This window comes from Festucalex cinctus, chromosome 2 (genome assembly GCF_051991245.1).
Source record: "Festucalex cinctus isolate MCC-2025b chromosome 2, RoL_Fcin_1.0, whole genome shotgun sequence".
NCBI lineage: Eukaryota > Metazoa > Chordata > Actinopteri > Syngnathiformes > Syngnathidae > Festucalex > Festucalex cinctus.
This window is the reverse complement of record NC_135412.1, coordinates 2,951,941-2,969,487: the sequence shown is the minus strand read 5'-3', so window position 1 is coordinate 2,969,487 and position 17,547 is coordinate 2,951,941. Positions and strand designations below refer to the sequence as shown.

Sequence of the window (17,547 nt, the reverse complement as noted above, 5' to 3'; positions counted from 1 at the left end):
GGATTTTGACTGATTTTTGCAAGGCCGGCGGAATACTGTGTTCTATTGTTATAAAAACATGGATCCTACCAACAGAAAGATTAGTCTCTCCTTTCATCTGGTTCCGTTTTGCAGCAATTAGCATTAGAATATAGCTAAGTTTTATCATGATTCACAAATCTGTTTAAAACTGTGGGGGAAAACAGCTTGTTGCAACATGGCTGTGGTTGATCTCTTATACTCTGCTGCCACCTGCTGACTGTTTTTGTAATAACTACCATTGCTTCAACAGTTATCTTAATAAGGTCAGCGACTGCATCGAAGCCTTCTGTATGCTAAAAAAAAATACGTCTTTGGAACACTTAATATTTAAAATAGAACGTATTTTTACATTTTTGGGAGCAAATGAGTTAATGATGTTATCAGGATGTTAATCTTTGTCATATCTATTTTGTTACCAGTAAATAATTAGTGTCGTATTTAACATGTTTATGTCGGTCTACGATTTAAAAATAAATCAATAAACAAATCGTAACTTTAAGTTGTGGGTACGATTCCCCGTACAAGTTGCCGTAATCGTCTGAGGACTGCTTGTGAAATTATAAATTTATATGTTTTGATTGTGGCCAGCTGATTAATTGGTCCGACATTACAACTTCTTTTTTACTTTTCAAAATCATCTCGCGGGCCGAGTAAAACCCCTTTGCGGGCCTCATCCGGCCCGCGGGCCGTATGTTTGACACCTCTGATATAGCGTCTGTGCATTGAATGAGAGTATATTGCCGTGTCAAACTGCTGCTTGGCATCGCTTCCATCAGCCCAAGAGAACACAATTACATCACAGGTGGATATGATGATAATGATGATTACTGTATTATTATTAGCTTCAAGAATCCTCAAAATGTTTAAAAAAAATACAACTTTACACTGTACATCACAAAAAAAAAAGGGAAAACACCCATTCTGGAAGTGTCACTAAAATCTACGCAACCAGAAACCACACAGGAAAAAAATAAAAAAATAAAATAGCAGGAGCTGCTTACATGGCTGGTCAACGTTGCAACGTCAATAATGAGATCGTTGGTGCGTTACATTGACCACGCAGCTTTCAAGTCAGCACACTTCATGCACTCGTTTTTCTTCTTCTTTTTTTTGTTCGTTGGTTTGTTTGTTTGTTTTTTCTTCAGTCCTGACTTCTATGTATGCTGATGTCACGTAACAGCAGCCTGGCATGTGCTCAAGTTCCTCAGTTTTGGCAAACAGGAAATGCAGCAAGAAAAAACAAACATTTTGGCCATTTCGGCTGTCCAATAAAAGCAAGGTTGTGTCCAAAGAAGCGAAGTGCGCGTCTCGAATTCAAGGTGCATTATGGGTAGCGGCGTGGTGCATTGTGGGTAGGCGAAACGACCAAACGGTCATTGAAAATGAATTGGATCCGATGGAATCGGCTCTAATAGAAACGTTTCAACGGCTGGAAAGTTGCTGTTTTTTATGAACATGCATAGCATGTAGTTTACTGATATCGGGGAAGTTGACTTGCAAGCTCTATAGTGTACAGTTAGGCAAAGATTGTCACCACTCTTATCTCCGCCATTCAAATTTTCCCTCGCGCATGCGCAAACTTAATACGCACTTCGCTTATTCAGAAGGCCGTGCGTGCTGTCGAGTCGCGCCGGGAGTGACGTCATGCAGCCGACAAATTCGCCCTTCGGAGAACTTGTGAATTTGGGCACAGGTAACATATTTCCACATTTGTTGCTGTTTTTTTTTTTTTTAATCCAAAAAACACCAAAACTGAAAAATTGACTTGAGCAGCGATTATTTCTAAATGTCATATTGTTGCATCAGCACCCTGATTGAAAATATTTGTTGATATAATATACATGTGCATAAATTAAGACATTATGTCAAACAAGCCTACAGACACATGCAGACATAAAGCATTTTCTTCCATCCATCCATTTTCTTGACCGCTTATTCCTCACAAGGGTCACGGGGGGTGCTGGAGCCTATCTCAGCTGGCTATGGGCAGTAGGTGGTGTACACCCTGAACTGGTCACCAGCCAATCGCAGGGCACACAGAGACGAACAACCATCCACACTCACACGCTCACCTAGGGACAATTTGGAGCTCCCAATTAACCTGCCACGCATGCCTGGAATGTGGGAGGAGACCGGAGTACCCGGAGAAGACCCACACAATCACGGGGAGAACATGCAAACTCCACCCAGGAAGGCTAAAGCATTTTCTGACACACTTTTTTTTTTTTTTTTTTTTTTTTTAAAAGGGATTGAATCTGGTGAAGTACAACAAGCACGTGAAATTAAGCAGAACAAAGCAAAGGGCAAAATTGTGGAGCCAGAAAAAGGAAAAGCATGCTGAAGTTTCTACTGTAGCTTCACTCTTAGCAAAAAAAAAAAAAAAGTGACTTAGTCAAAAGCTTCATTTTTGTCCTGCAGTCCAAAAAAAAAGTGGGGAGGAGACCCAGTTCTGCTGTCAGAACCAGGATTGGAATGGGAAGAGGCGTTTGATGAGCAGCTCATGGTTCTTCTTGTGGCCTTATAGGGCCTGCGTTTTCAGCTCCACGGGCTCTCCCCTGGTCTCCTGCGGGCCCTCGGCCTCCGGGGGCCGAGTGCCCTTAAGCGTGGCGAGCCTCTCGGAGAGGCTGCGCATTCGCGGGAAGAGCATGAAGTCATAGAGCAGAGCGCCAATAGTGCCGCCGATAATAGGCCCCACCCAGTACACCTGCCGGGAACAGAAAAAAAAAAAAAAAGTTTGTGTCTTATGCTTTTTAGCATTGGACCTTCCCTGAAACGGTTTCCACAAATGAGCATACAGTTGCTCGGGGCATCTTCAGGGCATGGTTAGAGCAGGATGCTCAAATTAACTCGCACTCACACAAAATCTTACGTTGAGCGATACTTGGAAATGAACATAAAATGGCAGACACCCTGTGTTTTTCTACGGCGCCCCTTTTGTGGCTCTACTCATGATTAAACATGAGTGACCAAATGTAATGTTGCAGGTGTGGTATACAATTATATTCAAAAGTATTATTATTTCTAAATGTATTGTCCCCACAGGTATTTTGTGTTAATTTGCATTGCAGCCCAATGTTTAGAGGGTGGTCATCTTTTGTTATTATTTGTAAGAGTTGAGGAAAAGGAGGAAAATGTGGTATTCTAGAAAGTTGTAGTTACTAACGCCAACCAGCGGAGGGCAGCGTTCGTTAGTTTGTGTACATGGCTGAGGGGGAGAGCTTCGCATTCTAAAGCGAAGAAGAGCAATGTGGAGAGAGCCGCGTGTCAACGCTGTACATTAAATGTATAATATTTTGTGTTTTGCAGGTAAGAGAAGGTTGCTAGAACACCATATATTGATTAATGCTTATGTTTATTGATCGTTTTGTGTCTGATATTGTAGTGAATATTATTTAGAATGATGTTAATTATCCCGAACGTGACTGAGTAGTTAAAATGGATGACAAGTTCGTTTCCGTGTAATGGCGATTGGCGAGAGAGCACGAGGTACGGTGTTGCTATTGAATGATGCTACTGCATTATAATTATTTTGTTTTTGATACTTGATAATGACGATGGTGTATTAGAATTGCATTTTAAAGCGAAGAAGGGCCACACGCGATGTGGAGAGAGCCGCGTGTGAACGCTGTACATTAAATGTATTATATTTAGTGTTTTGCCAGCAACTCAAAATAAAAATAAAAAAAATCACAAAAATTAAACGTGTAGCGCCAAACTGCATCCTGCACCCCGCTACACAGGGAAACTGGCTTTGCAAGCAGAATTTTCGAAAACAAAAAGTGGCTTTAGGGGGGAGTTTCCCAAAATTCCAGAAGGGGGTGCTACTGATTTTATTTATTTATTTTTTAACACGCTTGCGTTTGGATCATGTTTTAATTAAACATGATGCCTTTAAATGGGCTTTATTTAAGGTTTGAGACTAACTGGGTTCGTGCTTCATTGAGAAAATTAGAAAGCAGGCAAAATTGTTGATCACTTTTCCTAAGTATAATCTCTCCACGAATGCCTTGTTTGCCTGACATGAGGGAGATTTATTTGTTTCATGGAAGACTAAGAAAATCATTAAGTATTCACATTTGTTTGAAATCAGATGATTTGGAATTTTTAAAATAACATTAAAATATAGTTCAATCCCTCTGTTTTGTGTACAATAAATATGCTTGCTGGAAATAATCGAATTTGATATTTATGTGTGGGGGTATTTAATTAACTTAGCTACATGTGCTTTATTGTCCTTCTGTTTTAACTCAACCAAAAGTTTGAAATTCTGGCCACTACAGGGAGCAGAAATTTGATGTGAGAAGATGGTAATCTGCTCATAAAAGTTTGTTTATAGCCTACTCCTGAACACTTTGTCTAAAATGTCGGTTAAACATTCACGTTCCGCCACAAGCTAATTGTTGCTCGCTGGCAGGGGCCCAGAGGTGAGAGAGGTGGCTTATAGTCCTCCGGCCCCTCGCACCCTTAAGCCAATCAGTAGCATTTCTTTTGAAATTATATGCCTAGTTATAATGCTGTCAAGCGTGGAGCGTGATCTTCTTACCCAATGATTGACAAAATTCCTGACGAGCACAGCTGGGGCAAAGGACCTTGCTGGGTTCATCCCTGCTCCGGTGTAGTATATCTAAGTAACAGGGGGGGGGAGAGAAAAAAAAACAGAAGTTGTTGACCATGGACACAGTAAGAAAGGTGACGGTCGTCAAAAGTCTCACCCCAAGAAGATGTCCCATCAGCACAGAGAAACCGATGGCCAGGGCAGCGGATCCCAAGCGTCCGTTGCGCCGCTCGTCTGTCACGGCAAAGATGCAGACGACCAGCTGCAGCGTGAGGAAGACCTCCATGGTGGTGGCCATGCCCAGACTGATGCCTGGCTGCAGCTGCCCAGGCAACGAGGGGAGAAATTACCTTCACCTAATCGACATTTCTGGCCCTCAAAGTAAAAGCTTATAGTTTTTTGTTGAGACAGTCCTCCAACGATGAACGACCACCATAGGTCGTTTTGATATGTGCCAAATTACGACCAAGTGTTATGTCTTGTACGTTAGCGACCCCTATCGGCCATGTACAAAGCTGAAAAATAAAAGTGAACCCGGGCCATCTGGTCGCAAGACGTGAGTCGATTTGACTGAGAACTGGCCAGTGATTGTTTTGTAGTTGAGTAAGTTTTGTAACATCAACCATACTACAACACTGATCCTCTTCCTCACCTCAACCACTCGTGTCCCATGTAAAGACGTAACATGTACAACCTACTGAATGGTGACAAATTTGACGTACATGACAACACTAAAAAAAACCACACCAAGATAATTACCGGCCTGTTGATCGTTTTACCAAAATACGACCAAGTGTTACGTATTGTATAGTTTAGGGACATCTATCGGCCATGTTGTAAAATAGCAACAACAACAAAAAAAGTGACCCATAAGTGAAGTTAATTATTAACTCCACTGTTAATGATTAACTCCATAGTAAGGGGTTAATAAAGAATATGGATGGATGGCTATTGGTCTTTTTCCCAAAATACGACCAAATGTTACGTATTGTAGTTTAGTGACCTCTATCGGCCATGTTATTAAATAGCAAAAAAGTAAACCATAAGTGAAGTTAATGATTAACTCCACTATGAATACGTAACACTTAACCGTATTTTGGTTATTAAATAGCAAATGATTAACTCCACTTATGGTTCACTTTTTCGCTATTTAACATGGCCGATGGAGGTCACTAAACTACAATACGTAACACTTGGTCGTATTTTGGGAAAAGACCAATAGCCATCCATCCATATTCACTTGGTCGTATTTGGTAAAACGACCAATATCCATCCATCCATCCATTTTATTAACCGCTTATTAAATAGCAAAAAAAGTGAACCATAAGTGAAGTTAATGATTAACTCCACTTATGGATCACTTTTTCGCTATTTAACATGGCCAATAGAGGTCGCTAAACTACAATATGGTCGTATTTTGGTAAAACGACCAATATCCATCCATCCATTTTCTGCTTTAACTGCTTACTCCACAAGGGTTGCGGAACGACCAATATATTGTCATTTATTGTTGGAGGACTTGTTTGAGATGTTCTTTCTATTACGAAACTAATTTCCAATGTTTTCATATTTCAGAAGAAAACACAATGTCAAGATGCATTCTTCTCATTAGACAGCACTGAATGCTTTAACGGAGTGAGTCCCTGGTGGTCTTACCGTGTTCAGGACCATGTTGCCCCTCATGTTGATGGGCGTGACCCCATAGAGCACGGCGGCGCCGGCCAGGGCTCCCAGACATTGGGCGATGATGTAGAAGACGGCGCGGAACAGCGACATCTGGGAGCCGATCAGGAAGGCGAAGGTCACGGCCGGGTTGATGTGGCCACCGCTGATGTGGCCGATGGACTGGATGAACGTGGCGGCCGCCAGCCCAAAGCAGAAGGCCACATGCAGGACGTTGTGGGGCCCCGTGGTCCAGCGGAGGGCGGCCCCCAAGCCGAAGAAGATGAAGAACATGGTGCCGTAGAACTCGGCGAACACCGCCCGCCAGAAGGACGCGGACCGGAATTCCCACATGGTGACCCAAAAGTGGACTCAACACAAACTTATCAGTCAACTAAACGGAGACGAACCCCTCCCCGCACACTAACACCTTGTTCAAATGTGTCTTCCAACAGGAACGTCTGACTCGAGCCAAACAGGGGATGCTTTCGTGATGTCGGTCATGGAGAGCTCCTGAGTGGAGCGGCGCAGCAGTCTGCTCGCATCAACGTGCCAACGTCAGCGTACTTTGCAAAATACAGACACACACACTGCACGTATTCGGCCCCTTTACCAGGCCGGGGGGAACTCGGAGGCCTTTTTATAAGTGCCCAGCTGAGCCCAGGGGAGTGGTCAGTACACAATGGTATCATTGGAAACAGTATCCTTAACCCTGACCGCGCCTGCACCAGCACTCGCTGCCTTTTGTCTGATGAGAGCAAAGGGTCCGTCTAGAATTGAGCCGAAAAGAGGTTGCGTTGGGTCGCATCGGGGTCACTTCTATTTGATGATATGGTGCTGTGCAATGTGATACATATGCAGCACTGTGCAAAAGTGGGACTTGTTGTTTTCGCAATGCACTGGTCACAGGCCCATGCCGACTACGATATTTGGCAGAATAAAATTGAGATGAATTGAAAATATAGATATAAAATAAAAAACAATTCATTTGATGTCATCTGACACCCGGCTTTTTGTAGGGATTTTGAAGTGACGTAAATAAACTTAAAATTCACGTCTATGGCAGACGTTGGAAATGACTTCAAAACACTTAAGCGGAATCTTTTGTAGTGGATTGCTACGGAAGCGTAGAGCTGCCAATGTGGAGTAAACATTTTTGGCTGGCGAGTATGTTCGAACATACTCGCAAATATGTTTGAACATAGTCGCAAATACGTTCCAACATAGTCTCAAATATTTTTGAACATAGTCGCAAATCCGTTCGAACATACTCGCAAATATGTTTGAACATAGTCGCAAATACGTTCGAACATACTCGCAAATGTGTTTGAACATAGTCACACGGTGCATGACTGGTTAGCACGTCCGCCTCCCAGTACTGAAGACTCGGGTTTGAGTCCATGCTTCGGCCTTCCTGGGTGGAGTTTGCATGTTGTCCCCGTGCCCGCGTGGGTCTTCTCCGGGTACTCCGGTCTCCTCCCACATTCCAAAAGACATGCTTGGCAGGTGAATTGGGCGCTCGGAATTGTCCCGTCGGTGTGCTTGTGAGGGTGAATGTTTGTTCGTCTCTGTGTGCCCTGCGATTGGTTGGCAACCAATCCAGGGTGTACCCCGCCTACTGCCCAAAGCCAGCTGAGATAGGCTCCAGCACCTCCCGCGACCTTTGTGAGGAATAAGCCGTCAAGAAAATGGATGTATGTTTTGATCACTTGGAGATCATACCCACCCAGAGTCCGCCCCGTCCTCTCTCGGGCCACCATGTTATTGTTAATGCACGCTTCTATCACCAATCGGATCGACTATTTGCCCTGCTTTTTGGTCTTCCCCAAAAAAAACATTGTCCTGATTAAGATCGGAAGGCACATTACACAGATTTTTAAATCCCTGAACTGGCTTCCACTGCGTTTCAGAATAGATTTTTAGGTTAATCTGTCGTTTATGATTGTTTATTATATTTTAGCAGTAGGCATATATTTTCCTGTGTGAAACTATGAATGCAGAGGCAGTCGATTGGGCAAACAATCTATTCCAGTGGAAGCAGTTTGCCAATCCCCCAGGAAGCGAAAATGTAGGGCACTCAAAATTACCCACAATGCACTCTGAAAAGTAGTGAACATCGACTCAACCGGGTTGATATAGGCCACAATGCATTGTGAGTATTAAAAAAAAATCAAATTAAATAAAAAAAATGGCGGGAGCGTCAGCGCAAGTGCGGGAATCAAAATCAAAGCGATGCATTAATACATACAATGGAAATAATGCCTTTTATTTGAAAATATTTACAACAAAGGAACTAAAGTACAGTTTTAAAACATTTTCATTCACACCAAATAGTCGGAGATTTATGCACTGGTGTGTTATAATAGTTATATGATATGAGAATTCCTCATTTGTTTGGATGGCCGAGCTACCAGGAGTCCGAATTCCCCATTGATTTGAATGGCGACAAGGAGAACGTGGTGAGCTGGCTGTCCGAATCACCAAACAGAATGAAGGCACTAATACAACACTGGCTATTCTGACATAGTTTCAGTTTATTTAGCACAATTTAAAAACAGTGCAAGGAGGGAATGAAGCCGAAATGACTTGTACAAGATTCCACGCCATACTCAAAAGGGTCATTACAAATTTTTGGAAAAAAATAAAAAAATAAAATCTAGGTAGACAAATAAAATCCATCAAAACAAGAGAACAAAATAAATTGATGTAAGGAAAGAAAGAACAGAGAATAAGATACATACAGTAAAAATGTATTTAAGATTTCATTATAAGCAGAAAAGAGGGAGATGTAAAATAATTATAACCAGTGTAAGCGTAAATGTAGCTTCACTAATGTTTTAAAAACTGTATGAGGATATATTTTTCAACGATGTATCCAAGTCATTCCAAAATGTAAGACCTCTCAACGCAATATTGTTCTGATGGTGGGATGTTCGACAAAAGGGCAAATGAAAATTACAACCATTCCGAGTAGAATCCATCCATTTTCTTAACCGCTTATTCCTCAGAAGGGTTGCAGGGGTGCTGGAGCCTATCCCAGCTGGCTTTGGGCAGTAGGCGGGGGTACAGACTGAACTGGTTGCCAACCAATCGCAGGGCACACAGAGAAGAACAACCACTCAGTTTGTCTCTCGGCTGGCCTGGGAACGCTTTGGGATCCCGCCGGTGGAGCTGGTCGAAGTGGCTGGGGAGAGGGAAGTCTGGGCTTCCCTGCTAAAGCTGCTGCCCCTGTGACCTGACCCCGGATAAGCGATGGATGGATGGAAGGGTGGCACTTATTACTGACAAACTCTGAATGACATTCACCACTACTAACTAAGATTTTTCTTCGTTTTTTTTTTTTGTGTGGTCTCTTTAGACTGAAAAGTGAGAACATTAGCATCGCTACATGTCTTATGTTTGTAACAAAACAATCCGCGTCAAAATCGGCAAATAAATAAAAGGGTTCTAATGAATTTATTGGAGCCAAGCACACGGCCCTACGGGACGAGATCTGAGGCGGACCACCACCACCTTGGAGTTGTTGCCATGGATTTCCACATTTGCGGCCCCTTCTCAAGGTTTATATTTCCCCTGATGGTTTTTTTTGTTTTTGTTTTTAGTTTTCCCTTGCCCTCTTGTGGTTAGATCAGGGGATGTCGTTAATATTTGTCAACTCTGTGTGAAGTCCTTTGAGACGCTTTTGTGACTAAGGGCTATATAGTAAATAAACTTTACTTGTGTACTTTAATGTACATATACATCAACCCCCTTAGAATACAATCTAAGGCCTTATTGCTTGAATGTAAATGTTTAGGTTTTATTTGGTCATATGGTTATGCAGACGCTCCTAAACGGCCCATTTTGGCAGCAGAAGTGATTAGGCGGATGTTTGCATTGTGTGTGCCGGACAGCACGGCAGGCTCAGACCGCATAAAGCGCTGGAAAATCCAGAGGCGGTTGAGGGAGCGGTGACAGCGGGCACTCACATTGAGCGTGCTGCTGACAAGCCTGGATGCTGGCGGCGGGTTTGAAAGAATTGTGCTGAGCTCACTCACGCTTTTGTCTTGCGCACAAAACTGCTTGCTGGCAGCTACACTTTCTACTATTTTCTCCATGTTTATCTTGTGTTTGTTGTTTTAGCAAGCGTTGTGCTCAACCAACTACAACAATTGTCGCACACCCATAGACCCACTGCAAAAACACGTCTGCTTAATATGAGATAAAATTCACTTGTTCTTAGTGTAAATTTTCTAGAAACAATTAAAATTATCTGCCAGTGCAGTAAGATAATTTTACTTACAGTACTTAGATTTCTTGAAATAAGAAAAAATGTGTAGATCTATATTAATCTTAAAATGAGATTTAAACACTTATTCTAAGCAACAAATCAAGGAAATTAACAAGCTGTATGCACTTATTTTAAGTAACAAAACAAGCAATTAAATCTTAAAATAAGCCATAAATATATTTTTAAAGGTTATTATTATAAAGCAAATGAAATCTTTTTTGTTTTTTTAAAAGCGTAAAACACTACTGAAACAGAGCATCAGGTGTCATTCTTCATCTGTACTTTAAGTTGACTGTCAAGCAGGGAGATGGCACCATATTTAATTGCATTTGGTATGACTCAGCCTGGGATCGAACCCACAACCTCTGAGTGTAGACACTAGACACTCTACCACTCACTATACCACTGAGCCGGTAGCCTGGGAAAATGAGCATAGTAAGTATGACAATAAACCAGGAAATTGCTTACAATAAACTGCAACAGGACTGTCTCAGAAAATTAGATTATTGGATAGGATGGTTGTTTTTTATTCTTGTATCGTGTTTTTACGAACGCGCACTATCGTGCACGCATATAAAGGTATTTGAACTAGTGTGGTTGCCGTAGTTGGCGATCCAAGATGGCCGATCTTCTGCGCATTCGCGTCACCGATCGTGCAGAGGTCACCGATAGCGTCTTGACACTCCTTGAATGGAACAGTCGCCCCTGGCAACATGGCCGCCACATGTGCACGGAAGCCTGCTCTAGTCGACTGTGCATCAGAGACAAAAGCGGCACAGTCTCATGATTGCGCGACAGCGCCGTTTGTTGGCACTGTGGCGAATTGCGGTCAATTCTGGAACTAATCGACAGCGACTGTACAAAGGGGGCATTTTGAGTGGACTGGGTACTATTTCCCGTCTGTTAAATCTGTAGTCCATTGTTTCTGGCTCTTTTAAATCAAGGTTACACTGTAACTGCATATCTTTGTCTTCTTAAAACCGTTAGGCATTATTGTGACCCGTTTTGGGCTTTTTGATGGTTCTGACCAAGTCATTTCAAAATAAGATAACGCCCAGGGGTTTTAAAGCCCCAGATTAGTTGGACGAGGGAGGTTTAAAAGGTGCTTGCATTGGATTTTCCCGCTGCTCGAGCGCAAAACTGTTGACGCCAACAGCACAGACTTGTACCTCCAGCTCAAACGCTCCAAAAGTGGCCCGCTGTTTTATTTTGAAAGGGCACAGTAGAGTTGTGCAACATTAAGAGCCTCGGAAATGCATTATGTCAATGGATGTCCCCACAAAGATATATGTACAAAGATGAATGTATGTGTGCGTGTTTGTTTCAAAGTGCAACATTTAAAAAAAATAAAATAAAATTGGTTGCCAAAACTGTACCACTACCAACACAGGATGTCCTTTGCAAAAGAACTTTATTTCACTGGCTGAAATGAACTAACGGTTATTGTTAAATATTTGTAGATGTTACCATACAAATGGGGGAGAACAATCTTATATTATCAAACATAATAAGTGCAATTTGCATTACAAAATATTAAAAGAGAAAGGTGTCCTTTAAAAAAAAAAGAAAGAAAAAACATCCTCTGGAATAAGGAGCATTTGGACTGAAAAGTTAAAAGGACAAAGTGGAGTAAGACATCCCTGTGCACTCATGTAAGTGGATGGAGAAGAACACAACACAACAATTAAGTCCACGCAGAAGAAGAGAAGAGGAGCACTTCCTGTGTTGTGGTGCTTTCAGTCCGCTTCAACATCTTCTTTGGTCTTCTCTCTCTCTCTCGATCGCCGCCTGCAACCAACTTTTACACTTCCACTTACAGGGCGCAGTCTTCTATTCAAGGTCTGGCATTTCTTGGGGAGGGGGGACACAAACGTTTCAATAGGGTCAGTACACCATGGTAAAAAAAAATGGAGATGGTTTCAAGTTCATTTCCGTTAACTGAAAAAATGCAAAACAATACGTACTTTCGTCATCGCTGTCTGCAGTGTCGTGCTACAAGAGACAAAACAAACAAATAGTGTGGAATACTCGTTTGTTCGACTGTATACTGCAATGACAATATAGATTCTGATTGTGATATAGGGATGGGTACCTTTAGGTAAAGATGGATGAAATATAATTTTCCAGGACAACTCAAGCTTTTCTGAGACATTTTGCTTTTTTTCCCTCATTTTCCATGTACAGTGGTACCTCTACTTACGAAATGAATTGGTTCTGGAAGAAAGTTAAATGAGCATCATTTTGATTCTTTATTCTCTGTTTTTTACATTATGCACAACTCTCATTTATTGTGCAATAATCTAATTGTAACATGTATTTGTTACATGTTTTGATGCATTTTTATGCTTTATAAAACATTTATGTCTGAATTTTGGGAGGCTTGGAACGGATTAGGGCACTTACATGGAAAATGCGTCTCTACTTGCAAAATTTTCTACTTAAGAACTTTCTTCCGGAACCAATTCATTTTTTAAGTAGAGGTACCAGTGTAAATACATAAATAAACGTCTCGTCAACTATCAATATTAATCGTCGATGGTTTTGATCGTTGACGTCGTCGTGACTAGTCGAGTGTGTGACAGACGGAAATCGGAAGTACCGCCTTACCCATGCTCATGTGTCATGTCTTGTTTGTCATTGATTTTGCTCATATGTTTTTACATACTTGGCCAATAAATATCCTGATTCTGAAGAATTAGTGTGATTATGATCATACAGATATCTGCATGTATTATCTGCATGTATTAAAAATAAATAAATAAATAAAACCCACCTCCTCTTCAGCACAGTCTAGGTCAGGTAGATCATCGCCTCCCATGTTGTTCATCATCTAGAAACAATCCAACACAATTAAATTTCACGCGCGAGTGCGTGCGCACGTCATCTGCGGGCTCTCACCTCCGAGAACTTGTCAAAACTGTTTAAGTCTTCGTCCGAGTCATCTTCCCAGTCCTTCCAGTTGTTGAAGTCCACGCTGAGGCAGTTGCACTGGCGGAGACAAACGGAGTCCGTTCAATGTGCCGTTTTTCCGCAACGATGCCGTCGTGTTCCGTCAAAAGTTGTCAGGTGCGACTTCATTCGCCGTCGAGGTGCAACCATTAAATCGACGATTAGCCTATTCCGGCTTCTCGACGGGAAATACTCTCAAATCTCAGCCCTCCATGAAAGCAGACTATTTATCTTTGTGTTTTTCAAAATAAAAAATCTGCAAACATCTGCCTTAACTTTAGAAAACAGTGTTTACATCCTGTCAACCATCATAAGCTAGCAAATCAGTGTTTGCCAATGAAAATAAAACTGTTTTACTATGACATTATTATTCTTGGTCAGTGTTTGCTTGTTTAAAACTCTTTTACTTCCAAAAACGTTTAATAACGTTCAGTAAAATCACGATGTATGCCGCCATAAACGTTAAGTGACGTCAACTACTTTTTTTTCTTTTTTCTTTTGTGAATATATCAGTGGTCAGCGCAATGTCCAAGTGCAGCGCAGCCGGGTCAATGAATTGTGAAATCAAAAACTAACCATGGCCAGCAGATGGCAGCGGTAGCTGCTCGGGCCCTAACTAGAGCTGCGAATTATAACGAAACATGACGCAATCTGATGAAATCGAACCTTTTCAAGGCCGACGTGAATGATCAAAGCCTTTGTAACATTAAACCTAATTTGACGGACCGTCACTAAACAAAAAATATTAGTATCAAAGTCACTGTTCTGTAGAAAATGTATTTTTTCTTTTCAATTTTCGCTCAACGTCACTCAAATGACCTATTTTCAAATGGTGATTACTAAAGAACGGAATAAGGTAGAAACATACTTTTTTTTTTTCAAATGAAAGACTGGAATGCGATTTTTCATGTGGTAGCCATGTTGCTTATGTAGCAAAAGAACACAATATTCTGTTTGCTTCGAAAAGATGCATTACACTACTAATTAAAGTGTGCACTGCGCCCTAGCAAACTGATTTTTTTTTTTTTTTTTTTTTTAAATCAACACCGTAAAGTTGACCGCATTTTGTGGTAAATTGTTCGCAGTGTCGAGCCCTGCTGTCTGGTCGGCTTTTTCGCCATCCATCCGGTGTAATACTGCGTCAATACTGCGTGACTGCATGCCGCTCCAACTGCTTTATTTGGAAATTTGAAGGACCAGCGGCTACGATTTAGGAATGGCAGTGCGCCGCCGCAGAACAAATAGAACGGAAAGGCTGGTTAATACAATATTTCTAAAGAGGTCAAGAGATCCTGGAAAAAAATAATTTCCTCATTTTCTTATAGGGGGAAAGATATTCTAAGTAAAAACAAATCAGAGGTCAAGTAGAATGTGGGAGTATATAAACTGCTTTGGATTTTAGTGGTTGCACCGCCATCAGTGAAAAACAAGTAAAAAATGTCAAAGTGTTACCCTCGTCTTGTCCTTGGTGAGTCGAGGCCACGGCTTCCCAGTCTCCGCTTTTCGTAAACAACACAACACAGACCTGTCCGTGCGTCTGTGTTTCGATTCCTGTGCAACAGCAAACAAGCAGGCTTGGAATCGTGCAACACGTGCAACACATGACTCGACGTCCACTCACAACAGTTGTGATGGACCGATACGGTTTTTGTCAGGGCCGATGGCGATAACGATTATTAGTCGTCAAGGAGGCCGATAACCGATATTTCAAGCTGATATCATTTGCGTTAAAAGAGAAAATAATAGTTAAAATAATAATAATAAACTTTTCTTTTAATTTTAAACATATAAACAACAGACAGTTTTGTTTAATTAAAAATTTTAACAGAAATTGTAGAAAATGTAGGCAACTTCCAGCATGTGTTGAGCTAAATTCAAAACTAAGCAAGCAAATAAACAGTTTTCTACTGTAGATAAAGTTTGCCAAAATTTCAACAATTTCTAAATTTATTCATTTTATTATTTTTTTTTTATATAAATTAAAAAGTGTTGGGACCTCCCAGTGTTTTCAGGGAATAAATCAATAAATAAAATCTTTTTTCTAAAGTTTTCTACTTTAAATAAAGTTTTCCAAAATGTCAACATAATTTTCTAAAAACATTTTTAAGTATTATTTTTAATAAATTAAAAAGTGTTGGGACTTCCCAGTGTTTGCAGTGAATGAATAAATAAATTAATTAATTTTCTCAAGTTTTCTACTGTAAATAAAGTTTTCCAAAATTTCAACATAATTTACAAATTTTTTTTTAAAATTATTTATTGGCATAACTTTACTGCGATTGGCTGGCAACCAGTCCAGGGTGTCTCCCGCCTACTGCCCAGAGCCAGCTGAGATAGGCGCCAGCACCCCCCGCGACCCTTGTGAGGAATAAGCGGTCTAGAAAACGGATGGATGGATGGCATAACTTTATTGGCCTTCAGATTTGTAAAAAGGCCGATGCCAATATTTGACAACAAGTCAAATATCGGCACCGATAATCGGTGCTATCCCTACACAACAGAACACATGACACTCACTTTGGGATCGATCGCTCCATAAAGTTCCACTGTATTCTGATGTTTGATGTTATTTGTTCCGCTGCCGCAGCTGCGTTAGAATGACAACAGATTTCTATTCATAACAGAATCGAAGATGCGTGATCAGCACTTGACAAGCAGCGGAAAAAGACTCACCTGAAATCAAGCTTAGTCTTGTCAAAACGCACACGCACGTCTTTACTGTCTTCCACACAGAACTCGATAAAGACGGAGTCCCGTCTGTCGTACCACTTGGCTGTTGCGGGTTGCCTAGATATCACACACACAATGATAAGAGACCGTTTAATGTGCACTGCATTTTATTTATCACACACAACTAAGAAGACTAATTTCATCTCGTTACTCAAAATGTTTCTCTGTGATGCGCTGCAACAATAGTAGACAATTATTTTCCTATCAATAACTGACAGTGCCAATCAAAAGTGAACATTGCTATCTTTGTTCAGGCTTGTAAATGTCTTAATGCAGATCTCAGATGTAAACTTCGTGGAAAAGACAAGAGAGTTAATTAAGCGAGGCCGGAACCACGCCCAGTGCATGACTCGGTCTTGGCGATTGACCAATCAGAGCCGTTCACGGCAAAATAGCGCTAACAGGAGAGTTGCGGTTCACGGCAAAAATATCCACTGCCTTTATTAATTATTATTATTAAATGCAGTAGTTATTTAACTGATGTAGCACCACCGACAAACTCAAATCATTTAAAAAACAAAACAAAACATCATTTATTACTGCCAACAATTCTTTGATGTGAAATTACGAGCCAATCGTCACACTGCCTTCCGCTTGCGAGCATGACCCTTTGCCTGGCTGACATTAGCTTAAAAGCACATTAAAATCAAGACCAAACTACAGTAAACACAAAACTTTAGAGGCATTTTTCCTAAAGAGAATGCGATGATACACCAATCGGGTTTATTCATTATAGTTTGTTGATTTATACATAAGATATATTTGTGCTTTTTTTTTCGGTCCTGACAGGCACGTGCATTTCGTATGTGTTATGTACTAGCCCCATTAGCTACCTCACCCGCAATGTACGCGACGACTAAATGCCATGATTAAACAATGACGCCTACATTAGTAAACACCAGACTTACATCTTTACTGTATTTGCAATATAACTCCCCCGTCGGACCACGATATCGACAGTAAGCGCTATCCGGCTAGCTGTGAAGCCTAGCAGAAAGATTAGTAAAACATAAATCGCGAACGGGATGACAAGCAACCCGTCCAAACATCGCGAGATTCTAGTGTTGTCGCGTGACATGAGTGCTCGCGCCGTTTCCTCGCGGGCGTTACCATTGACAACTATAGATACCACGCCAAATGCCACATCATACGTCAGGGTGTCCGCCATCTTGTGGCAGTTGATTAGTCAATACTTCAGTCACGACGACACCTGTGTTCACTTCATTTCCAGCGCGTCTTTATCCAGTGATCACATAACTTTTGGACTTATCCTTCAAAATAAAAATTAGGAAATATCTACGAATCTCATTTTATGTATGTCAAAATTATTCATTCACAAGAAAAAGTTTCAGAAATCTCA

General features: G+C 41.2%; 2 protein-coding genes and 1 long non-coding RNA gene across 3 annotated transcripts; 1 reads left to right on the top strand and 2 right to left on the bottom strand.

Annotated features, from left to right (window-relative positions):
- The first annotated feature begins 287 nt into the window (after window positions 1-287).
- On the top strand, window positions 288-7,298 carry LOC144013390 (uncharacterized). Its single transcript, XR_013282234.1, has 2 exons — window positions 288-4,957; window positions 6,152-7,298. It is a non-coding gene; the product is annotated as an uncharacterized LOC144013390 (long non-coding RNA).
- LOC144013388 (lens fiber major intrinsic protein-like) lies at window positions 829-6,866 on the bottom strand. Its single transcript, XM_077512185.1, has 4 exons — window positions 6,233-6,866; window positions 4,734-4,898; window positions 4,565-4,645; window positions 829-2,725 (listed from the first exon to the last, which is right to left on the bottom strand). The coding sequence occupies exons 1-4, from the start codon at window positions 6,590-6,592 to the stop codon at window positions 2,540-2,542; spliced, it is 792 nt and encodes a 263-aa protein (XP_077368311.1). The 5' UTR covers window positions 6,593-6,866; the 3' UTR covers window positions 829-2,539.
- Window positions 7,299-11,902: 4,604 nt separating the features above from the next.
- Window positions 11,903-17,345, bottom strand: LOC144013386 (prostaglandin E synthase 3-like). The gene is made up of 8 exons (XM_077512180.1): window positions 17,096-17,345; window positions 16,131-16,244; window positions 15,975-16,044; window positions 14,910-15,008; window positions 13,407-13,496; window positions 13,282-13,338; window positions 12,473-12,500; window positions 11,903-12,358 (listed from the first exon to the last, which is right to left on the bottom strand). The coding sequence occupies exons 1-8, from the start codon at window positions 17,263-17,265 to the stop codon at window positions 12,339-12,341; spliced, it is 648 nt and encodes a 215-aa protein (XP_077368306.1). The 5' UTR covers window positions 17,266-17,345; the 3' UTR covers window positions 11,903-12,338.
- Window positions 17,346-17,547: the final 202 nt, after the last annotated feature.